At 43.4% G+C, this 24,603-nt stretch overlaps 9 protein-coding genes across 9 annotated transcripts; 4 read left to right on the top strand and 5 right to left on the bottom strand.

Moving 5' to 3' along the window:
• Positions 1–21: 21 nt before the first annotated feature.
• On the top strand, positions 22–683 carry SS1G_04733 (hypothetical protein; the record flags this gene model as incomplete). The annotated part of the gene is made up of 5 exons (XM_001594875.1): positions 22–103; positions 166–245; positions 307–429; positions 486–565; positions 620–683. 5 exons carry the CDS (start codon positions 22–24, stop codon positions 681–683), a joined length of 429 nt encoding a protein of 142 aa, XP_001594925.1.
• Positions 684–1,030: 347 nt separating this feature from the next.
• Positions 1,031–2,083, bottom strand: SS1G_04732 (predicted protein; the record flags this gene model as incomplete). Its single annotated transcript, XM_001594874.1, has 3 exons — positions 1,031–1,708; positions 1,789–1,948; positions 2,016–2,083. 3 exons carry the CDS (start codon positions 2,081–2,083, stop codon positions 1,031–1,033), a joined length of 906 nt encoding a protein of 301 aa, XP_001594924.1.
• Positions 2,084–3,184: 1,101 nt separating this feature from the next.
• On the top strand, positions 3,185–7,514 carry SS1G_04731 (predicted protein; the record flags this gene model as incomplete). The annotated part of the gene is made up of 4 exons (XM_001594873.1): positions 3,185–6,155; positions 6,763–6,852; positions 7,289–7,388; positions 7,451–7,514. The coding sequence occupies 4 exons, from the start codon at positions 3,185–3,187 to the stop codon at positions 7,512–7,514; spliced, it is 3,225 nt and encodes a 1,074-aa protein (XP_001594923.1).
• Positions 7,515–8,764: 1,250 nt separating this feature from the next.
• Positions 8,765–11,329, bottom strand: SS1G_04730 (hypothetical protein; the record flags this gene model as incomplete). Its single annotated transcript, XM_001594872.1, has 4 exons — positions 8,765–9,860; positions 9,930–10,339; positions 10,861–10,922; positions 11,194–11,329. 4 exons carry the CDS (start codon positions 11,327–11,329, stop codon positions 8,765–8,767), a joined length of 1,704 nt encoding a protein of 567 aa, XP_001594922.1.
• An 840-nt stretch (positions 11,330–12,169) lies between these two features.
• Positions 12,170–13,639, top strand: SS1G_04729 (hypothetical protein; the record flags this gene model as incomplete). Its single annotated transcript, XM_001594871.1, has 5 exons — positions 12,170–12,481; positions 12,546–12,653; positions 12,716–13,237; positions 13,290–13,485; positions 13,557–13,639. The coding sequence occupies 5 exons, from the start codon at positions 12,170–12,172 to the stop codon at positions 13,637–13,639; spliced, it is 1,221 nt and encodes a 406-aa protein (XP_001594921.1).
• Positions 13,640–14,458: 819 nt separating this feature from the next.
• Positions 14,459–15,294, top strand: SS1G_04728 (predicted protein; the record flags this gene model as incomplete). The annotated part of the gene is made up of 3 exons (XM_001594870.1): positions 14,459–14,587; positions 14,864–15,117; positions 15,168–15,294. The coding sequence occupies 3 exons, from the start codon at positions 14,459–14,461 to the stop codon at positions 15,292–15,294; spliced, it is 510 nt and encodes a 169-aa protein (XP_001594920.1).
• A 467-nt stretch (positions 15,295–15,761) lies between these two features.
• On the bottom strand, positions 15,762–15,992 carry SS1G_04727 (predicted protein; the record flags this gene model as incomplete). Its single annotated transcript, XM_001594869.1, has 1 exon — positions 15,762–15,992. The coding sequence occupies one exon, from the start codon at positions 15,990–15,992 to the stop codon at positions 15,762–15,764; it is 231 nt and encodes a 76-aa protein (XP_001594919.1).
• A 1,594-nt stretch (positions 15,993–17,586) lies between these two features.
• SS1G_04726 (hypothetical protein) lies at positions 17,587–18,600 on the bottom strand (the record flags this gene model as incomplete). The annotated part of the gene is made up of 1 exon (XM_001594868.1): positions 17,587–18,600. The coding sequence occupies one exon, from the start codon at positions 18,598–18,600 to the stop codon at positions 17,587–17,589; it is 1,014 nt and encodes a 337-aa protein (XP_001594918.1).
• Positions 18,601–19,584: 984 nt separating this feature from the next.
• On the bottom strand, positions 19,585–21,935 carry SS1G_04725 (hypothetical protein; the record flags this gene model as incomplete). The annotated part of the gene is made up of 8 exons (XM_001594867.1): positions 19,585–19,734; positions 19,803–20,514; positions 20,611–20,768; positions 20,893–21,267; positions 21,332–21,381; positions 21,434–21,514; positions 21,605–21,684; positions 21,760–21,935. 8 exons carry the CDS (start codon positions 21,933–21,935, stop codon positions 19,585–19,587), a joined length of 1,782 nt encoding a protein of 593 aa, XP_001594917.1.
• Between the last annotated feature and the right edge of the window lie 2,668 nt (positions 21,936–24,603).

Raw genomic sequence — 24,603 nt, 5'->3', positions numbered from 1 at the left:
CAAGATACCCAACAATACAAGATGGCTGCTCAGGGTGCAAAAGTGCCAAGAAACTTTAGATTGCTAGAAGAGCTAGAGAAGGGCGAAAAGGGCCTTGGAGCTGGTGAGTCGGATATCAGCAAGCAGTAAAGTTTGACAAGCTCTAATGACCTTCGTTACTCAAAGACGCCTGCTCTTATGGTCTTACCGACGGCGACGACTTATACATGTCTAACTGGAATGGCACAATCCTCGGTCCCCCACACGTATGCTTCTTCTCGCGCCTATTGTATATTTTGTTTTTAAACTAATAAAGGATACTGATAGAGCGTCCACGAGAATCGCATCTATTCTCTCACCATGCACTGCGGAGAGGACTACCCTGATGTCCCACCCACTATAAGATTTACCAATAAAATTAACCTTCCGGGTGTGCAGGACGATGGCAAGGTCGTTACATTATATGGATGGTTATAGGGACTATACGGAGCTGACTGATGCTCTAGGTTGACCCTTCAAAGATTGCATGCCTTGCGAATTGGCAACGCCACAATACAATGGAAACTGTCTTGATTGAGTTGAGAAGGTAAATTACGCAGTCTACACTCGCGTCGCGGAGACAGAAGCTTACCTTATTCAGATATATGGCATCTCCAGCCAACAAAAAGCTTCCTCAGCCTCAAGAGGGTTCCACGTACGATTAGATACCACTTGAAGCTACGGATGGTTCATGACACGAACATACTTCGAGATCACAAGGCTCACTGGGTCGAGGAGAGATTGGTGATGCATATGACTTTTCTTTATGTTAACACGGGGGCATCAGCGCGGCGAAACTGGTTTCCTATCCCGGCTATGATGTTTCTGAATGAGAAACGAACGAATGAAGCGAGCGATGATGATTCTTGCAAGAAATACAATGACTTATCAAGTTTTGTGGGCCATCTCTATGAGCCAATACTCGTGATAGATTGACACACAAAAGAATGCAACTAGAGCAATTTGATGTGTTTATTTTAATAGCTATCATATTTCTAAAAGCGAAACTGGCTCATACTCGGTCCTGAAATTTCTTCTCCAATTTGGCCAATTTCTTATTATGCCTTCTCAGGCCCCTCTCCTGCTTCCATAATTCTCTCTCCTTGTCCACTAATTCCAGTTGTAATTTGGACAAGTCGACTACCCTGAGTGATTCCTGCACCATTAGATGCTTCACAGAAGCATCGGCTAATTGCAGGTCTTTCTCCCAAAACCCCACACCCCAGCCCAGCCCTGGCTGTTTCTTGTTCCACTCGTCAACACTCAAGCCCTCGTTTTCCAACTGATCCTCAATTATATCTTCCCAGGTATTCTCTGCAATTGCTATCTCCTCCAAATACTCTATTTTATCCCGAGAATCCGTGCGCTTTTGTCTCGTCTCGATTTTGTCCCTTAACACCCGACTCAGATATGGACTTTGCGGTTTCTGTATTCGTAGGAAATTTGATACCATTGCTTTCGCAAATTTAGGGACATGACGAAGCCCAGAGAGCTTTTCAAATGGCAAAGGACGCGCCTCGAGAAGTTTCGGAACACCAGGAATGGCTTCTGGATAGCGAATCTTGGGTTTGGGAGGTTGAGGAACGAGCGCGGAGGTAGTAGCTACAGTTTTACGGTAGCGTAGCAATTCGTATATCTGGTTTCTCGATTCCGAGTCGCCATCGCCAGCGGTACGAATAAGCTTCTCTGCCTGAAGAAGGATCTCATCAATGCACTGCCAAAGAAAGAAAAGAGATGATAGTGATAATAATAATGGTGATGAGAACAGACCTCATATCCTGTTTTCAGGGCTGCGACGACAATCTTTGGGCTATGCTCCCACACATTTCGTCGAAATTGTTTGCGGACAAGATGTTTAAGTGGATGAATGGGCCCTTTAGGTTGTAGCTCAGCAGGAATAGGAACTCGTAGACATTGTTCAAGCAGGGCCCTGTATAGCGCAATGCCTTTGCATCATCATTTAGCCTCGAATTTACGGATTGAAGAAAAACGCTTACAGGCTATACGGTGGCGACCTGATTTGCGAGGAATAAATTGGGTTGGCATTCATTTGTTGTTGGCTCATTGCGGTGCAGCGAAACATTTCTACTATTTGCAACAGCAAAATGCAAAACAGGATCGATCTTGGCGAGGTCACATAATCACGTGCTCACAGTTCACAAACTTTCGCTTAGATCTTTAATTGTTCAAGTCAACATTTCCCTCCTGTATTTTAGTTAAGAGTTTATACTCAAAACTTATTATGACTTTATGAGAGTTGCGACTAAGTAGGCATTAAATGCTTTATTTCTTGGGAGAAAAGAGGGGAAATCTTTAGAAAGCTCGGTGATGGTGCTACTGATCTAGCTACCTGATCCCACACAAAACCCATCCAGCATCATCAGCAAAATTTTGGCTCACGAAACGCCCATCGAGCAACTGGAAATTAATGGTTCACCAATAGAAAGAACATGTCGAATCGAAGCTAGTTGACTCGAAGCGTGTAAAATATTAATGGGTGCCCTAATGGTGATGAATATCCCAGAACACAATACCCGTCGTCGGATGTAAGGTCTTTTGGCTCGGGATGCATATGCTTAAAGAGGAAATGATGAAATACTGTGGAGTTGGAATCATGGAAGTGATGAATATACAGATCTGCTCTGTAAACGGCTATATAATCCATGCAATACCATCCTGTAGCCCCGAGTCTTTGGCTTTCGTTTTCAATGATCCAGGAAGGTTTGATCGCGCCGTATTTTGATGCTTTGTTCGATCTTGTCGAGTTTGTCACACTGCTCTCCCACTATATTTCTACATCTTCTAATTTCGATCACTAAGTGATATTTATGGTTTCGCGAAAGTTCGAGAGACTTACGATGATAAGTCAGGGTAAAGCTACATATCACTTGAATCATACTCAAGGTTCAATTCCATCAGTAGGGAAAGGACAATGGTGATGGGCCTTTAGACAGCCGTCTCCTCATAATAAAAATGTGGGTGCTTAGTAGTTCTTTCTTCGATTGTAGTTATGTTAACCTTCTACTATCGGTACCTCAGCTTTTACTGTTTCGCTGTTTTTTCAATATAAGTATGGAAATTGATTCCTAGATCCAACGTCTTTCTTGCTTGTACTATTCTTACTTCTACGCCTTCGGACTAGCCTATTGCCGTCCCTTTTCTCAAAATGTCTTCAGTACACCCTACAGCTTCTGAGGATTCTAAACCTATCCCTCATACAACATCTATCATTACTTCAAACACGAAAACTGGCAATCAACCCCTTCCTGATACGCAAGCTTCTCCAAAACGCCCCCTACGGCCAAATGCACCATCTTCATTTCCATCCCCTATACCAAGCATCCCTCCGGCCATAGCACTGAAGGCATCATGTGGAGATCGTTCCTTCAATCGAAATTCACGACAATTGTGTGTATTGGACAGTCCTGGACTTCGCACACCACCTCAAGGTTCTTCATCTATCTATTTAACAATGTCACCATTGAGTACAGCACCCTTGCCTCGAAGTGAGTCACACAGCGATTATTTTCAGGAACACCGTTCCCGCGGATCAAGCCGATCACGCAGCGGTCATGACATGCTCAATGTAGCATCAGGCGGGGTGTCACCTGTACTGCCCAGGGAAGAATACTCCACGACGCGCCCATCACCGAAAGACTCATATATCACTTCGAATGGATATACGTGTACCACGGATAGTTTGCCCTCAATCTTAGGTGGGCCAAAGACTCCATACAAGGCACGCAGGCCAAGCTCCGACAGTCTCACCATGGTCAAGCATAAGAAGAGGAGAAAGACTGAAGGCGCGAAGCACCGACGATGCGGAGGTACTTGCAGTCGAGGGAGAAAAAAGACGGCTGAGAAAATGGCTATAGAAGAGCGCAGTCACAGCCCAAATCCATGGCCTCCAAGTCAGGTCGTCCCAACAGCCCTGAAAGACACAAAAGTCCCAAGCCCTCGTAAGAGTAAGTACCTGCCGATGAGACGGGATAGAAGAAGACTTATGTCTGAGCCAGCCACTCCAATCGTTTCAAGAAGATGGAGTTCGGTTGAGGTTGGAACGCGCCAAGTGAAACTTCCTCCGTTATTGAAACAGGACTCTGCAAAACATATGCAGGCAAAAGGGCCAATTTTTCAAAATGAGATTTTCAACACCACCCCCCTCAATGAACGAAACAGAAGTTCATCGTTCACTGCCGGTGCTGAGTACAATGACGTAGTGCGCTCTCTTCGAGAGAGATTGACTACTCGCAAATTGCCAAATAGTCAGAAACTGATGCCGTCCGCCATAACGTTGAGAAGACCAAGTGCATCAAATAGATCCGATATGAGTAGCACAATGGCGACCTCGGGATTTCTAACAACTCCAGGAACCGGCTCTGTAATACCTTCCATTTCAAGTCGCCAGGCGACATTCACGGAGAACCAGCCACATGATTCGGAAGCATACATCATCACTCGTGAGGATGTTGAAGTTGTAATGGAATTGCTCCAGACAAATATGCTTAACACCCGGGAAGCTCATACCCCAGTCTCAGCACCACACGGATCGAGCGTTGAAGAACAGTCCCCGCGGGGTACCAGACTACCATCATTGTCTTTTACGCACAGAGGCATGGTGCCTGTAGTTCGTCACACTCCCTGTGAAATCCAAATATACGCAGCTCAGTCAGAGAATTCGCGAGAGGCATCTCAAAACGGAAATACTACTTCAGCAAATTTATCCCCTGTTATATCTCGTTCTCAAACAAATATTTTGGATCCTGCCAATCCAGGACAGTTCTTGGAGATCTCTCAAACGGAGTTTGGGCGGCTTGATAGACTTTCAGAAGAGGGATCTGAACGAAGTGTGCACGAAGTAATCTGGGAGGAGCGTGGCTCAACGGAATCTCATTTGACAGAGAGAGATCATGTCCATTCCGAGGTTGATTCCTCAGAGTGCTCTAGCAAAGCCAACACTCCATTACTAAGTGCTACTACCAGTGCTAGAAATGACGACGCAAGGCCATGCTTTCAATTTCTCAAGTCTTCTAAGCAAGACCACCGACCTAGGGAAGAAAAAGGTGCTTTTGATCCCAAAAATGCACGAATGTCAATAAGTAAATGGTCATGGCAATGTGAATCACAAGCAAATGAGGACGATGGTAATCTCATCGCAACCACGGAGCAAGAACCACACAAAGATCATGTAATCTCATTTCCTCCACTACCGAGGAAATCAACCAATGAGTGGCGCTCTCCACTTCCGGATATGTCTATTCCTATCCGTGATTCCAAGATTTTGGGTGGTATGCTTCCTCAGGTGCATGGAAGCTGCCACTCTCATTCCCTCTATAGTATTGGAGTTGATGCTCGGACTGCACCAGGTCCAAGTCCGCCTATGATGAGCGGCATGGCAACAACCCCAACAACGCGAAGTTCCTGGTTAAATGAAACGGCCATCAGTCCTCCAGAGAGAATATCCCCCTGGTTGCCAATCTCTGAATCCGGGACTTTAAAACGGCAGAAATCCGAAACCCATCTCCCTCGCCAAAAAAGTGTCGTCAAAGCACACCCTAAAGCGCCAGCTCGCTCTGGCAATGCTGCTGCGATTGGATCCTCAATTGGGTCGTTCACAAGAGTTCGAAGACGAGCGACCTCACAAGACTTGTCTAAATCGAGGAAAGTCGCCATGTTTGATAATCCGCTGGTAAAATCCGATTACTGTCAAGAACGAAAAACATGGTTCCAATCTATACAAGACATAGCCCGTCCTAGATTGACTCTACAGGGCGAGACGGAAGCAGCAGGCTTTTGGTCGACGCTTGCCACGCGTCACGCTAGCAAAGATCATGCTGCACGTTCAACTCCCTCTCCCCCTGCAAGCCCTCACTGTAACCTGAAGAACGAAGCGAATCACCATAACATCCAACCTACGACATATTCGAGCATATCGGAGATGTTCTCGCCACCAAGGTCATCGGCTCGGCAAAGCTTATCCATGATCCAAGACAAATATCCTTCCTTTCAGAAATCAGATTTAAAGTCGCATACTTCCAGAACGAGAAAGATTTCGTCGCCAGGAATGTCTGCTGCGCGCGAAAGTCTATTGAAAATTCAAGAGAGGTATCCTTCGCCACCGAAACCGGACCATAGTGGTATATATGATTCGGTTACGGGAATTAAGAGGAGAGACAAATTGGAGTGCTCGAGGGACTGTCAGCACTTGTTGCATAACTGCGATACGTGTACCAGGCGTGGCAGTGATATGAGTTCACCTAGTGTGGACTGGATTGGTTAATGGAATGTTCGAGGAGAAAAACCAAGTGAGTGCTTGGAAATGCACGGCAGCTTTATTAAAAGTTGCATGCAGTATTAGTGGGTGACCTTGGAAATGGGGTTTTTGTAATTGCGATTTCACTGATTGCCGCAACGTAGAGTAGTGTATCTTTTGTTATCCTACAATAACAACTCAATTTCTCTATATCACGACTATTTGATTCTGCAATTATCATTTTAACTAGACATGTTTTCTCATAATTTGCATAGTTAATTTGACCGGCAGAGCAACATTGTGCAAAACTTGGCTAGGAATTCTTCGATAGCGTATGACTAGCACGATTCACGATAAAATACAGTATCTAAGCGATTACCGCATCGCCGCCTCAAAATGCAACCATCCAATACATATGCTTGTCAGGATTCGCCTTGTATCATGGAGTTACAGCTATGCAACATTAGCTTTCTAAGCCTTCTAATTGGTAGATTCTTGGACAGGATCAGAATACTTATTCCTAACCACCGGGATTAAAGAAAACGGACACAGCTCTTGGATCGCCTCATGGAAAGGAAGAGGTCTGTGAGATGAGATGTAGATGTGCAACATGAAATGGAAAGTGAGGTTCTGTAGGCCGAAGCTCTCACCGGTGTACGCTAGTGGAATAATGGGCTTTATCGAGGGCCTTACCCTTTCTTCTTCATATCAAATCTATCTTTGCAGATGTTTCCAAAAATGGTATTTCTGGAGACGTATTCAAGTACTAAACTCATACTTCAATACCTTAAATTTCAGAATATTTTAGTTTTTGTCATGGTAAGATCTTGCTATAGGATGAGAAGCAAACATCTAAGAATGACACAACCCAAAAAACTCCATACCTCATAATTTGATAATTATGCTAGCTCATAGTCTGAAGATGATAAATTGGGATATCTTTTACAAATTCTCTACTAAATCGGAATATGCACTGATATGCAGAAAAGACTAACCGTATACGGAGCTAAATCATAGTCGTCGAACTAGGAAAACCAGTGATTCCTCTTCGTCCACATATTCATAGCTCGTTGCCTAATGATTTGAATTGTAGGGAAGAGGCCAGTAAATGGGAAAAGTAGATATGCAACACGCGGATTTTTGAGAAATCTGAATGGAGGATTAATACTGACGATTTAGAACACCAATTCTAGCTGTCGAACTAAGAAAACCTGGGACCTCCATTACGACAGTGGCTACATAACCTACACGCACTATTTTCACAAACTTACCAGGATGAGGCCTGCAAAACGGAACTGTAGATATGCAACAAATATTACTTGAGAGTCCTGACTGGAAACTGTCCGGAGACGACTGAGAAACTAGTTACAACGGCCGGCTCTAGGAAAACCCGGAGGATTAAACTTCCCGGCCTCGACTTATAGACTTTGAACTAATGTAATAAGTATGTCTAGGTACTGTTAGTATAGATTAGCTAGTAGGATGACCATGAAAAACGGACATGCATCATCACATTCAAGAAATAGTATCGAAACCTCTAGTGTACATTCAAAACGGTAATCGTAGCTGCCGCACCACCTAAATGCACCGTCGCCCTTCCAATTGTGCGCCACTGATGACCTTAGAGTACCAACGTAAACCACAAATTACCACAATACATCAACCTCCAGGATAGAGCGTCGAAGGGATGTGAAGTTTTGAAAAGTATACTGAAGCCCCAGAAGTGAGAGTTTTCTGAGACAGCCCCAAGTAATAACAATGTCTACCGCAATTAGGAAAACAAAACATTAGTTTTCAGCCAGCAGACAAGGCACTGGTATAAACAGCGCATTTAATAGTCCGGATCGCAGTCTTAAAGTAATTAGCTCTTAACCCATTGAAATCATTAAACCCATTTTAAGCGTTCAATTGATTGATTTATAACCATTTAATGTCTTTTCTTTAACAAAATGACTGAAAGATTTTTAAATGTTCAATGTTTGATAAGTTTAAATTGTGCTACCTCCGGACTGTTAAACACATTGAGATAAACTACGTATCCTACTTTACACTTGTCAAGATAAAGCCTGGTTTTGAAAATTCAGATATATGAACAAACCCTCTTGGAGCTAGAGACCGAAGTGTACTTGAATGGCCATTTTACCATAGCTAATAGAAGATGAATGGCAAGAGTACAATCTTGATTAGCACTCCAGTGTGCTCTAGTGCGCCTCTATACCCTCTTCTTCGCTCCTATACTCCCAAACGCATAGCTTCTGGTCGGCCTCAATATAAAGGCTCAAATTTCATGTGGTTTCCATGCTGGTTTCCTTCACCCACTTCACCACCTGACACCTCCCGCAACTCCTGGCTGTTTATTTCATCGCCACAGCTTTGAACCCCAGAAGTGGCCTTGCCAAGGTTTATCAGAATCAGGCTCTTTCTCACAAGTAATTTTGGAGAAGGTTTGGGCAGCCGATGCCGTATCATAGTCGGAAACCAGAGAATCTGAAGTTAGGAAGGGCCAGCAGCATAGCACAGCCACCTTAGATCAGCCGCAACTCCCGCATCATACCCAATCTGAGCATCGCATATCTGGATTTCATTTTCAATCCCAAAGAAATCAGTCGCATACATTTCCGCCAAATCTCCCTGTGCTTCAATTCCCCCTAACATTTCCTGGCCGCCCGTGACCACAGGCTGAGATTGCGACTGGAACTCAGTATTGGAGCTGGATCCCTTGTTGAACGACCCGATACTCATAAGCTTCTCGACGTATACGTTACTGTTCTCCTTTTGTGCCTTTAGCATTTGTTGCCGATACAATTCTATCGCGGTATGGAATCGAGAAAGTATATCGAAATATTGATCTGCTTGGGGACTTAATCGTGCAAGCCTCTTGAGCACAGTGCAAGCATGATCAAAAGATTCACGAATATGAGCAGGGCCTTCGCCTCCTACGAGGAGGGAGAAGCCAAGGACGAGTCCTGCGGAGAAAAGCCATGCTTGAAGGATACACATATTGTCAAGAAGGACATTGATAAGATGCGCTTCGTAAGATAGTTGTACCAATAGATGAGCAGATTGTACGCAAGCATCCGAAAATTGAAATATTTTCTCTCTTTCGCCAGGAGTCTTCTCCTGTACTTCGACAGCTCTCTTAGATTTGCTAGAGCTATTCTTCCGTAGTTGAGACATGACATGTGAAATTAAAAATTGTCGCGTTACCATCATGATGCCCACATAATATGTGCAAGAAACATGGATATTGCCGATTGTAGTCTCACAAAATTCCTCCCCAGACGTGACGTCCGGAACGCGGCGAAGTGCGGAAGGTAGAGCTTGACTCCAGTCTCGTAGCATTTGCAGAAAAGTATCGGCCGATTCGGTGTTCACGCTGCTAGACTTAGTGAACTTTTGTACGATAGCTTCGATGATAGAAGAAGATTCATAGGTTGCATAAAGAGCCAGTGTCCGATGGTCCATATCTTCACGGTTTGAGCTATCTATTTCATACTCGTCTCTTTCTATAGAAGGTATACTACTGGGACGCGCAAGAATGGAGCTGCATAAAAGATCAAGAACGCGTACGCTCATCCATATACGGCGCCTGCCACCACAATTAGTACAAGGAAATCACGTGGTTAAGCGCCGGGTGATCATGGCTATAAACACCTACCTAGCAGCACGCTCTTTGGAGGATTCTCGAGAATGCCGATATGGAACGTGCAGCCCAAGAATGGTTGCGGATTTTGAGGCAATACCAATATACATGAAAGCCGTATTCCTACGACAAGCTCCAAGCATATACATGGCCATCAATAAAAACATCTTAACCATGGATAGAGAAGGATTCTCTAGCATATCGAGAAATGCCATTTGCTGAGCTTGCGCGAAATACTTTTTTGCAAGTTGAATCTCGAACAAATCTTTGCCTCGAGATTGAGCTCCTATTGCTATCATCAGAAAAAGGCACGCGAGGTCTTCCCGCTCGGAACGGGAGCTTGAAGATGAAGTGGTAGCACTGATTTTGATATTTAACAATCTCGATGTGTCATCTCGTGAGAAAAGGTGAAGAATACCATTCGACTGAGCAATATGTTAATGCTGTCTCCTAGCTAAGCCAAAGAACGTACAAAGTTAGTCATACCACTCTCATAAAGCAAGCAATTAAATCTTGCTTTTCTGCAACATCTAAATCATCTTCAAAAGGGCTGTTGTTTCTTGATATCTCCACCTCCAACATCACATTACTCTCCTGGCGTTCAGTGAAAACCGAAGTTCCGATATATCGCTTAAGCGTAGTTTGGAGAAAGTGTAGGAACGAAATAGCGGCAATATTGCCAATATAGACTATCAAATTTGTCAATTTTACACACTTTTGAAATCTAAAGGGACACGGTGCAGTCCATTCATCATCGGGCGCATGGGTTCATGAAACGATTCTGAGCTTTCAAAATCCATTGAATGATATAGTTAGATTTTGGAGGGAGCAAACAGATACTACAAGAGTTAAAATACAATGAAGTCTGGTCCTATTCTATGAGTCGGTACACCAACGGGTGATCCTTGCATCAAAGTAAGTCCTGGAGAAAAGAATCACCACCTACCTTGCTCGCCTTGAGAGCTCCGTAACATCGTAGAGCGTTGACAAGGTGAAGATTCCCGAGTACTGGAACGTGAATAGGTGAGATTGTTAGCGTTCCCGCCCGAAAGACGGGGATCTACTAATGACTCAGGACATGGAATGGAAGCCGCATGAATAGTGGGCTGTGAAAATTCGAAGTTGTTTTTCTCAACTGAGGGCTGCGGCTCGGACTGATGTTGCATTAAAGCCAGTGATTCAACGTTTCTGGCGACGGGATCTAGCGTATGTCCCGATGTCTCCTGGCTCAGCCGTGGCGGGCTTGGCGACGTCAGTGTTGAAGATGGTGGATACTGACATGAGTTGGTTCGGCCTTGCGTGACACAGGTCGTACAGGGAAGGTTTGCATCGCAACGCTTCTTCGAGCTTTTGCACCGGATGCAAGCTCTAGCCGCTCGTGCACGTTTATCGGGATGTACTTTAGGACGAGGCATCGCCGGCGGAAGTTACTGCTCAATTCGTTCAGAGATCATTGAGCTGCTCCTCCATCCCCAGAATCCTTGTCACCTTAATCGAGGTTGGTGCGAGAGATGAGGTATGGAGAGAGTATGAATGATTGAGCGAGTAGGCGGTTTTGTGTCGGAAATAATTGTTGCTGATGATTTGAAGTCGGAAAGAATATTCTCAATATTCGGAAGTGGGAGTACGTGCAAGACACATTCGGGAAATGCGGGGTAGTTGTAGGAGGCTAGAAAATGACCACCTATGATTAGATAATCCTTGATCGGATAAGGCACCAGCTACTTGTGAGTCTGCCTAGCCCTCTGCCCGGATTTTGATGCTCTTTTGATTGAGTGTTTTGAACACACTTGACCCAGATAATGAAAATCACATGACGCAATGCCTAGTGCTATCTCAAAGCAGGGGTACGTTCCGCAACGTTCCGCGCACGTGCTTCCCATTGTTAACCCTATCGGCTGTGTTCTTTTTTCGTTGCCAAACACTTTCTAGTGACGTTGGATTCTTGATAACGGGAACCGAAAGATGCCACCAGCTATTGTGATTACTGGAGTGCAAGGATATGTGACAATATCTATACCTTATCTTTCCCCCCCCTTTAAAACGCGGGTGGGAACGGGCCGCATGAAAGCGTGATGCCGTCGATTATTTACAAGACTTAATGTGCGCCTTCAAAACTCTCGATCATACCAGCTTGACTCGATACTTCTTGTTTCATACAATGCATTAATCTGCACTTCTCATTCCTACGACTGCTTCAAAAGATAAAAACTGCAACTTCTTCTCCAAAGAATTTCAATCATCCTCCAATCAAAATGCCCACCCAATCCGGCTTCAGGCCTCTTGATGTCGGAGTGATAGGAGGAGGTATCGGAGGATTGAGTGCTGCTATTGCTCTACGTCGTGCTGGGCATCTAGTCACAATATACGAGCGTGCAGATTACGCTAGCGAGGTTGGCGCATCGGTATCTTGCGCGGCTAACGGCACCAAATGGTTACATGAATGGGATGTCCCAGTCGAAAAGGGAGATCCTGTCATCTTGAAGAAGCTAATTCGACATGATTGGAAAACTGGAGAGCCTGATTCTGTTTATGACCTCGATGATTATGGGGAGAAATGGGGATATGTAAGTTCTGGACACAAACAAGCCACAAATATTCTAGGTAGATAGATTTAACGTGGTCGCGTAGGTTTACAATATGTTCCACCGGCAATATATGCACGCCATGCTTATGGATAGTGCTGTAGCTGAACCAGAAAAGCCAGGTGTACCTGCTAAGTTGCTTGTAAATCACAAGGTAAGCAAACCCAAGCAGATTTTAGGGTAAGTGCGAGGGTTGGAAATTGACTTTTATGATAGTGCTCTGGGCTTGACGTCGAATCTGGAACAATCACTTTTGAAAATGGCAATACTGCAGTTCATGATGTAGTAATCGGAGCTGACGGCATCGGATCTGCGGTCCGTTCTCTTATCGGCATCAAAGTTGAGAGGAAAGCAGCCGATGCTAGTTGTCTCCATGCAAATGTAGACACCGAAGAGGCGATTAAGCTTGGCTTGGTCGATTATTCAAAAAACGGTGCGCTCGAATACTGGGGGGGCCTTAATACTCATTATAAGATTGTTCTATCACCTTGCAACGGTGGTAAATTGCTCTCTTACTATTGTTTTTTTCCAAGAGAAAAGGGTGATTATTCGAATCAGACATGGGGCGCGAAGGGAACCGTAGAAGAGCTACTTGCCCCCTTCCCTGATCTGGATCCTCAGGTCTACAAGCATTTGTCAATAGGGAAGGATATCGCTCCTTGGAGATTATGGATTCATGAACCTTATCCATACTGGCAAAAGGGCACTGCTTGTGTCATAGGGGATGCAGCTCATCCGGTAAGCGACATTCTAGCTCGAACCGTATCATTTGAACTAATTTATATTGCAGATGATGCCTGATCAAAGTCAAGGAGCCTGTATGGCGATTGAGGATGCTGCGGCTCTAGGCATTATCTTCGGCCAGAAACACTTCAACGGCGACGTACAAGAGGCTTTGAGAGTCTATGAACAGGTCAGAAAGCCCCGTGCAAGTCGCGTCCAAGCCGCTGCTGCTAAAGCACGGGAGAACATTAATGAACGCATTGGTAAGAAGTCCCGGCCGACAATATGTTTTTATTCATGAATCGAAGACTAATTCAAATTATTTTGATTCTAGGGTTTTCAAGCAACACCAAATCATCAGTCTACAAAGTTTCTGACGAAAGTGCAAAATTGACAATTGAAGAAATGAATGCGTAAGAAGCCCCATTCCTTTGATATGACAAGAATTGTGTTGACATTGAAGTAGATATGACATGCATGATGATGTTTTGAAGCATTACATACAAATTAGGGAACAGTGATTGGCGTGTATGCCGAAGGAAGAAAACCGGGACTTTTGAAATATTTGGGCGCAAGAGACATCTCATAGAAGGCGTTCTTGATTCTTTTAGCTTTTTTTTTTCTTTTGACAAAGATGTATATTTCTCCCATCATTCGAAATCTCTTTCTTAAAATTACAAAGGTGTATTGCACACCTGAAAGAGGCATAGCGCTAGCTGAGCTCCATACTTTTATGAGTATTTAGGATAGCTCTATCCAAGATAGAAAGCCCGACGTTTAATGAGAAGACAGACTTCTTCCATCTTGCGAGGCTAGTATTGACATCGAATGGATTTCCCTTTGTGGGAATAGTTTTCTCTGCATCACTATAAATACCTACTTTAGGTATCACGAAAACATATATTCATTATTAAATGTTAATCTCCTTGTCTTTGGCTAGGATATCCATTATCAAAAGTGTGTCCGCAAATAGTAAGTACAATTTATATCTAGATATCTTTGTGTACAATTCTTTTCATCCTCCACAGGAAAGAATCCAACTTTCTCTGAATAAAGGATAGATTTTAATTCATTATTGAGCTTTTTTTTACTCTTTGTTCTCAATAGTGTACTTAAGTCCATCCATCTCTAAAGATTATATCAGATTCACTCTATTGCCACTTCATATCAAATACAGAACTTCCATTCAATCCCAACATCGAACTCAACCTGAACCTTCAAGCCTATCCAAGCACAATGACAATCTTTAAGCCATTCGAAGGAGATACGTTAGAAGAGTTCAATGCTCACCATATTGAGAAAAAGGATTTCTTGCTATGCCACAACTGCGGATGGAATGCCGAGAATCAGCAGTGTGACTCTTACGTTAGTACTATCAAATGTACATGTAATGCGAGGAGGGGCATATGGTCCGTTGGTGAGAATTATGTTTTGAAGGAAAGAGAGATTATAGAACATGGGCGCAACAGCCATCTGGGTCCGGAAGTCTCAATCACTAAATTCCTGGCGGAGAACTCGACCATTCCTGTTGCGAAATATTTGCACTATTGGAAGGATAATACGAGCCATTTCTTTTTCATGGAAAGAGTCGAGGGAGAAACATTAGCGTCAGCCTGGCGAACGCTAAGTCTCGAGCAACAGAAAGTTATTGTCAGAGAAGTCGTTGAATATCTTACACAGTTACGCAAGTTTACATCGGAGAAAATAGAAGCCCCAGATGGTTCGCCGATTAGGGATAGAATACTAAATAATGAAAAACGAATAGAGTTCGTGACTGATGATGCTGAAAAATGGTGGGCTAGTGTTGAACCTCATCTCGAAAATAAATGGGATGGAAAGCGAGTCTCGGGTCAGTGGAAGGAGAGCCTCAAGTCGAGATACCCCGTGAAAGGACCGTACGTTCTCACGCATGGCGATCTGAATGCGACTAATATTTTCGTTAAAGATGGACATGTTATCGGTATTATCGATTGGGAACATGGGGGGTATCTTCCGGAATGGTGGGAGCACGTCCAAACTCGTCGAATAGAACTGGGAGATTGGGGGTATCTCCTTCAAATGGAAATGAATAAAGAATTCGGGACATTCCAAACAGAGAGAAACTTCTACACAGAATTCAAAACTGGATTCAGTGACCGAAGCAAAAAAAAGAATATCGGGGAAAATAGGTATTTTGATCATTATTTCTATTCGAAATGCCTTAATTATGCACGTTACATTGAAGAGGATGAAGACGGCTTTTCTAAGACCGTGTCCCATCAGAAATTTCTTCGGGAACGACAGGCTAAGGAAGACGCGACTTTAGCGGCTTTCAAAACGCTAAGCTTGAAGGAGAGGGAAGATTTGCTTGGGAAAAAGAATTCATAGATGGTCACAATTGTAGTTAACAGCAATTCATTCATCTTATTATCTCGATGGTGACTAAGAAGAACAAAAATGCTCTCTCCCTCCTTATCCCACCACACCTCCTCTCCTGTCTGGCCCCAATAAAAACAAAAATGCTGTATTCTTCCTCATCCCACCGCACCTCCTCATCTGCCTAGCCCCGATAGACTGGGTTAACTTTTGCGGTCACCACATTTTCTTCTGGTTGGGGATGCACAATTTGACGTGCCACGGAAAATAAGATAGGTTTGCTAGGATTGTCGCTCACCGTGACGGCTATTTGATTACCTTTGAAGTTGATAGAGATAACAGCGCACTCGCATTCTGCATTTGGCTCACTTGTCATAAGCTCAACCCTTTCTCCAACTTTCGCTGTCACAACCATCTTGCCATCTTTTTCGCCACATTCGATGGTAAAGGATTGTAAGAACCTATGCTGTTCAGGCAACAACGCTCCACAAACTTGGCATTCCTCATCGTCTGTAATGTTATTGTTGTTGCACAATACGCACTTCATTATGGTGGGTTCCTGGTGTGTTTGCTGATCTTGGCAGGAAAGGGTGTTTAGTGCAATGAACTCGAGGATTTGTTATCTGTATGAAAGTTAGATGGTTTTGTTAATGAAAGATTCGTGGATCTGAGCCTACTCTGGAGGAGACTGGCGGTAATGAAGAGGTTGTGCCTGAATATGGAAAGAGGTCTAGGAAATGGGACAGTTAAATACGATACATGAATCACAGTACAAAGACACAGAGGTGTTTGTTGAAACGATCTATGGTTAAACTTTTGGAAGCTAGAACCGAACATTGCATACGAGTTAACTCTGCGTGCGCCTGGTGTCAATCTTGGGACAAGGAAATCTAAGACTTAACATATTTCGCGATATACTACTACCTTTGTCCACCTTAGAATCGAAGTGAGTGATTATATTCCATTGCAGCGCACGTAGTATGATGCCGGAAGGATATCTGTGTGTTCCTGTGTTTTGGAAGGAGAGAATCGTGTAGATTAAACGGGCAATCATATAATCGCATGATTCGTTAGAGAGCAAGAGGGCGTACACTAATTTCAGGAAGAGAACGCTCCGTTTGTTTGACGGAGAGATATCATGTCCCCAATATGCACATAATCATGCAGGCAATGCATTAGCAACCTGAAAACACAAAAACATGAGAGAAGACATCGTTTGGCCAGATGCGATAAGGATGTAGAAGAGGTTTTCCTGCATAAACTGAGAACTTGGAAGAATCCATCATACGAAAAATGCATTAGCAACCTGAAATACAAAAACATGAGAGTAGGTAGGTGAGCTGTAGAAGGGACCCTCCCATATGCAATGCCGAAGTAATGGAATCCTGCTGATGTATCACCTAACAAGGCTTATGCGCTCACTCCGTCGCCAGCGTATTCAGTTGGCGGGTAGAGTCTTCCTGTAACTACTTTGCGTTTAATCGCCAGGCATATTATCAGACATGCGACATGCCTAAGTATTGTGTGCAATAGATTGAGACGGAACCCAGCCTCCGGACTTTCATGAAGTTTCAATACATGTGGAAGTGCCCCGTGAATGGATTGATAGATGGATGGATAGCGGAAGTTCATGGAACGTTTGTGCCCCAGGTATTTTTCTGATGGTTGAGACATAGCTTTGCATGCATAATGCGAGAAAAGCGCACGCTACATTAGGGCCCCCACACAATCCCAATCACCTGACTAAGGTTGAGAATTTTGATTCGGCGTCTGCACGTAATTTTTGTTGTTGATACGACTGCAGAACAAAGTGTGGAGGGCGAGGATAGATATAATGTAATATCACATCATTCAAACATATCATTTCAAGTGAGATTTGACCATCACTTGTATTGTCAATCTCCATGCAAACTAGCAAGTTACTCTCCTAAGATAATACGCGTCCGTTGTTACCATTAGAAAACAAAAAAAGCCCCATTGCTCCTCCCTGCCGAGACATACTTTGTTAATTATATCTCCTCACTTTGATCCTTGAAACCATCAAGCTTGAAGAGCTGTTTAGCGTTATCTCTTCCAATATCCATCTTAACCTTGGGGCTCAAATCCAGCCCATCAAACCAAGCACACGCATCCTCATAGCACTCAAATGGATAATCCGTCGAGAACATGATGTGATCCGACCCCAGCTCCTCAATGCAATATTTCAACGTCGACGTTGAAAAGTGTCCACTAGTAGTAATCCAAATATTCTCCCTGAAATAATCGTAAATACTCTTCTTGATCGGCATTCCCAATGGTTTCTTAATATCCTCAAACCAGTGATTAATGCGCCACAAATCAAACGGGATATGTTCGCCCAAATGTCCAACGATAACTTTCAATTTCGGATTGCGATCAAAAACCCCATTCACCACCATCCCCATCAAATGCAACGAAACATTATTCGCAAAACTCAGCGGAGGTCCAATCAACCACTTCCGGTCGGCCCAGAGAGTATCAAACACCTTGCCCGTAGGCTGTTTGGGGTGCAAATAAAAAGGAACATCCAAATCCACACACTCTTGCCAGAAAACATCCCATTCCGGTTGATCGTAGAAAATTATCGATTCTCCATCACTAGCGATTTGATTATCATTTACCAGCGCCCCTTTAAATCCCAACCCGGTTACACATCTCCTCAGCTCTTTCGCCGCAACAGCGGGATCGTGCATGGGTAGTGCGGCAAAAGATCCATAACGATCGGGATAGTCTTTAATCTGGTCGTGAATGTAATCATTAGTCAGAGCAGCGACACGAAGGGCTTCAGCCGGATCGACGATATCTTGGATTCCGGGTGCAGTGTAACTGAGTATGTGGAAACCGACGCCATGTTTATCGGCATATTCGAGACGTATGTTTTTCACATCGCTGATTTCTCGGACGTGTTTATCTGCGTCTACTGCAAAGAGTCCGGCCCACCATTTAGCTTTTTCGGCGAACTCAGGAAGGTTGAAGTGGTCCTCGATGGTGATTTTCCCCAACATAGTGCGGTGAATTATTGCAATTGATGAACGTTGTGGTATGAAGGCGAGACGAAGGGATATGGCGGAATGTAGAAAAGATTTATTCATAGGGTAATAGGAAGGGATATTATATCATTTTAGGAACTACCTGCTCTAGCAATCTGGGGTGAGATCTGTGGGCGAAACTTGTGAGCAGTCAGTCGGAAGAAATGTGCCTACTCCGCACACAAGTGCTCAACAATCAAAGTCAGCTGTACCGCGATGGTTTCTCGGCACATCTTAGAAATAATTGAATTGATATGGAGAAGAATTCCTCGTCGGATAATTAATATGGTGTTCGTGAGCGGATGGGGAGAGCGGTAGAAAGAATCATGCACGTGGAACTAAGGCGGCAACAAAGGCGGATACGTACCCGGATAATGGACCTGAACCTGGACATGGACCCGGACAATAAACTTACTCGTACTCGTACCTCGTACTCTCACCATGATTTGTTGAGGGAGACTCCGTAAAGGGACCCGGATTATGGGTAAAATTGTCTAAATGGAGTATTTGTTGCATGTCAGGATTGACTCGCACATACATTTTTGGGAGATTTGAGTCACTTTGATGCTGCTCTACATGATTGTTGCATATCCATGCACCGAATCGCACGACGGAAGCCGAGTTTTTAATATAATATTAATTCCTGAAGAGTCCTTTTGTTGCACGTCTGAAAATTTGAGTTTGACTCATGCAGTTATGGAGTTCATGAGTTTGTTTTGTAAGATTTTAAAAGAGGGGAATGTGTATCTCTCACAAATGGGATGCGGACGGGTAGGGGTAGAGAATCGGAAGAAGAACTTGTCTCGGCGATTGGATTGTAAGATCTTATGTCTATATACAATTTCTTTCCTTCGATAACTACGATAACGTATTAATTTACTCCGTTTCCCCTCTTTCATTTCATGATCAAGGCAAACAAACAAACAGGACACAAAACGACAAATATCAATCCAATCCCGCTTAATCCCCACCGACAACAATGTCAGGATGCAGAGTTTTCGTCCCATAAACCGGTTTTTTCGTGATATCGTGCGGAATAGCTACAACTTCATCGCCAATGCTAATTTTCAGAGTGGCTAGTGAATTCGAGGGTAGCGGAGTATTATCAACCTTGATCCTCATCAGCACGGTGATCAATTTCCAAATCATCAAAATAAAAATATCAAAGAAACACTTACAAGCTGCACCCTCCACCTCAAATTCCTCTTCAAGAATTCTTCCGTTCCTTCCCCGTCCCCATCTTCATCGTACCCTTTATAACCCCCTCCAATAGCGGGTTCCCTCAAAACAACAATCTCATCATATGCCAATGCCGTCGACGCATCGTTGGCAGAAGATCCCGGTGGAGGTAAAATGACCAAACTCCCTACCAAACTTTCACTGCTCCCCCATGTCTTTGGATTGTCTGGTATCACCCCTAGAAAAAGTCGAATAATGAAACGTTGACCTTTGAGGTCAAACTTGGAGACGCTGAGTGCTGCTGTCCATTCTCGTAGTGTTTTGTTCGTGTCTGACCCTTCGAATTGGTGTATCGATGAAGGTTCTTTACTCTTGAAACTCCTCTTCTTGATCTTCGAATTACTTCCATCGGCATTGTATAACGCGTTCACTCTTCCTGTTACGTAGCTTGTCATTTGTGTGGATGTCATATTCCAATCCATGATCTCTGGATAACTGTACCCAAACTGTGACATTGACCTACAGGTATTAGATGTGAAGAAGGTAGAGCTGTCGATGGCGAAGGGCTTGAGTGCTGTGGATGCGGTGTCAACAGAACCTGGGGGAATAGTGTAGGTGCCATAGTAATCGGTTAGTGACGTGATATATGTAGAAGGATTGATGGCTTGATACATGGAAAGGACCCGGTCAACATTTGCATGGTGGAGCCAACTAGCTAGGTCAGTTCTATTGTAATGCACGGGAGAGGAGGAGGGGAAGACAGAGAATGAAAAGTGTTGAGGAAGGAGTGAAAAAACAAGAATTTACAATATTGGGTCAAATCCGGAATAGCTTAAAAAAGACATATGTCCATAAGCACCCCCTACAAGAACATGTACGGCACCATGAGGTGATTCTATACTCGACCCCGAGCTAGCCATCGTGGCAAAGTTGTTGAAATTTTTTGATTTCATAACTGCCGTCCACTGTCACCTCACTTGTATCAGCATATATATCTCTTTTCTCTGAACTTTCCAAACTTATATCAATCGTCCATCCAACCATATTGAGCCACAGGCAAAAATAAGGTGTCAGTAGCACACTCACCACTTGATCTCCCAACCCCGCGTTCTGCAAATTCGTATTCGCGGCGTTAAAATCACTCTGTCCACCGAGATAGTCTGGATTTCTCACAGTCCAATTATATTGTGCCAGCATGCCGTCACTATCTCCTGGCGGAAATTGCTGCTGATTTAGTGGCTTGTTTTGGAAATTGTACCTGAAAAGAGGGTTGTTGACATAGGTAGTAGCGCCAGAGGGCGTTACGATGGAGACAGTGGCGACGTTGACGACACTGGGCATATTTGGGGTGGATCCCCAGTCCCAGTAAGGGATGCGTAGGTTATCTGCAGCGGCTTGGTAGCTGGGATATAGCGTTGAAATGTAAGTTTTGGCTATTTTTTGAGCATAGCTAGCGAGGACTTGCTGTGTTTAGAGATGGAAAGTGAGTGAGCTGCGATTTTGTCTGATTAGGGGAGGCAGGATATACCTCAAAGAGTGCGAGGTATGGACGATGCCATGTAGTGAATAAAACCGAATCTGAAGTGTATATTAATACTTTTTTTCCACATGTTAAGTAAGAACACAATACCGTGTGTACAATAACCCGTGGTTGGAGCACCGATAGCTTGATTTACACCATCCCAAGCAACATATGGTCTACCATGAATACCTATAAGATATTTCAAAAGTTAATACCAAAAGTAGATTCTTCAAGAGCTCTTCAACTATTAACTCATATAAGATATTGGAAGCCACTTACCTGCCAGTTGAAAGTACGAAAGCCCATTAGTATATTCGTTTTCAGCTTGCATGGCTTGAAGCGCTTGAATGTAGATCGACCTTTAACGTAACATCAGCACGAGAGGCGCCATGAAGACGATGCATGCCCAAAACATACATCGTGGAGAAGCTTACCATTGTGGGGTATTATTTTGTAAATCGTTAATATTTTGTCTGAAAGGTCGAGCCTTTGTATTCGAATTGATACCAGTCGTCACGCCGGTTATGGGATAATACTGAGCATTGCTATGACTGATGAAGACAAAAACTGCCAGGAATATCCAGGGTACATTCGGATATTTGATCACCATACTCGCCCGTTTGAATGTAAGCAGGAGACTTCTTTGTGTGGGAATAGTATGACGAGAACTTAGAGAAGAGTAAACGTGTCTCGGAAACCATTCATATATGAATTTTATGAAGAAGCGGAAATAATAACACGAAATGAAGGAAATCTTCAACCTCGGTTGTGAGGACAGATGTCAAATATACAAATGTCGTGAAAATTGGTGTGCCTATCCGTCAGCACGCTATATTGGAACATGCCATACCCACGAGTTGGAGCTCACTCCGAGTAACACAAATTCGTGGAATACGAGTGTTGATACAGAAGTTCATCAATAGTTTATGTTCGTTTTCAATGGTACAGGAATATCGGGACCACACCCGTCACACGCAAATGATCCGATACTATGACCTCGCGTGTTCGTTATGCGATCAAGGGGTAACATATTTTCCACAAGCGGTGCATAGCTTTGCTACCCGATGTAAGAGAAAATATGCCCATAGTCTTCAGGGGTTCACCAGTGTGTACCATGAAAAGAATCTTGAAGCTCGCATACGATATATAACACATAATCCAGACTCAAACATCTCCTAGTATGAATCATCTAAGATCTTTCAACAACATACTTATTTAGATAATCTTCAAAGCTTGGCTGAAAGCAGGTCGAGTAGAAAATCATTCAGCACATAACTGCCAGTCGAAAACTTGTCCAAGTCATGAGCCAAGATAACGTGTAATCTCGGATGGAAGCACAAAAATTGAAAATATGCACCAGCTGCAGATCAATTTCCCTATATGCACCCTTCCGTCAATAGAGGCTGTGGCACATTGGCACGAACATTGCGGATAACGTAGACTGTTCCCTCTCGACATTTTCTATTGGTCAAATAATGCAAGAGCTGATGAAGCGACTGACGGGAAAACTTTGGTCTTAATATATGATTCTCGAAAGTGTAATCTTAGCTATCTTCAACGTCTCTTCAGGGTCCAAAACGAAATATCCAAAAGGAAATGTTTCGGTTCAAACCCAATTTACACAGAATGCAGAGTTGGCATGGCTATAACTTACATACGTACCAATTTTAAGGAAAAAAAATTATGTATTTAAAAAATTTGGAGGTAATGGGAAGAAAATACATCTTTAAGTCGTGTTAAACTGTCCGAAAAAAAAAAGCCAAATTCAAGTATGCCATAGGAAGTTAGAAAAAACTTCAGCGTAACCAATCCAATAGGCGATACTTTCAATAGGCCTGGGAAGGTTGAACTAGCTTGAACAAGGTCAAGCTTCTAGTCTTGATTAATGAAGTTGCAGATCAGCTTGATGTCAAGCCACCGAGAAGATTTCCTTCTGATGATTCTAGTATTGTAGTGGTCATAGGCTATCGTACCACAGGAGTACCTAAAGTATGTTTCCTCTATTGAGAAAAGGAAAACATGCTAAGCCAAGCTTATTGCGCTGATGATTACATCAGCGTTGATGGAAATGCTTACTCTTTCTGGAATAGAGGGTCAAACGCTGGCGATGGATAGTTTTCTTGATAGAAAGACGAAAACCCAATGATAAGGGCCAATCTCATAGCAGCTATTTCTCCCGAGGCTTTATATGGATAGTTTGTGACCGCGGCAGCTCCAGATCGATATATTGCCACCGTTCTAGCTGAACATAACGGCTATCAAATCAACAAAAATGACACAATCATTAGAAGAATCGTAACGGTCCGAATATAAACCATGGGTTCAGAAAGCCACCGGGATATTCGTTTCCGTACTTTTTCGGTACTTTGAATGCGGTAGTACGTATAATTTCTCGTGACTTGTCATTGATATGCCCCTCTCAATGCTGCGAAGTAACACCTATGAGATTTCTCTAGACGGAATCTCTTTTACAACATTGCTAAAGCGTGTGGATTTTGTGTTATTTACTGACCTAGTTTGGTATATAGTTGTATATAATGGTGAGCTGTGATTGATCATAAGCTAATTGCCTTGAGCAGTATCGAGGAGTCGAAGAGGGGTCGCTACTTTAGTAAGACCTTACTTCGCTTAATTACCTTAACCTTGTATTGAGTGTACAAAGATCTGATAAACAACAAAAGTATTTTCCAACTCTACTGAAACTGATGAAGGTAATGGGGGTAATGGAGGCGAAGATTAACTAGTATCATGCTGACAAAGTTCGGGCTCCAATAGAGCTTTACATAAATGTTCATCTTCGACAATGAATACAAATAGTCTCGCGCTCTAAAAGGTGAGGCACAATAACATAGTCTTATAAAGTCTAGTACCCTACTTTCCGGCCACCCCTAATTCCGACCACTTTTCCTCATCAAAAATGACGAAAATCTAAGATTACTTTTATAACTTTTTTATTTGTGAATATAATTCTTTGAAATTTTAATTATAGATTTATTATTTATTGTGACGGAAACCCCTGCTTTCCTCCCACCCTTATTATATAAGAAACCTCAGGTACATTAACCATGTCCATACATGATACGATTACTCGGGATTAGTATACGATTTAGGTGGTCTGAGGATCAGATCCGAACAAGTACTAGGTATCAATGGTTATCGGTAAAGTAAGATCATTGGAGGGATAAATATGACTTCTTTTTGCCTAGCCATTGCGGCTAGGTGTTACGAGGTTTGCCGTCTAGATCACGTGGAAGTGCTCTAGGCTCTCGAGGTGGTTT

The sequence above is a fragment of the Sclerotinia sclerotiorum genome, genomic scaffold (genome assembly GCF_000146945.2).
Source record: "Sclerotinia sclerotiorum 1980 UF-70 scaffold_5 genomic scaffold, whole genome shotgun sequence".
NCBI lineage: Eukaryota > Fungi > Ascomycota > Leotiomycetes > Helotiales > Sclerotiniaceae > Sclerotinia > Sclerotinia sclerotiorum.
Note: the sequence above shows the minus strand (reverse complement) of the source record. Positions and strands in the feature narration are given on the sequence as shown.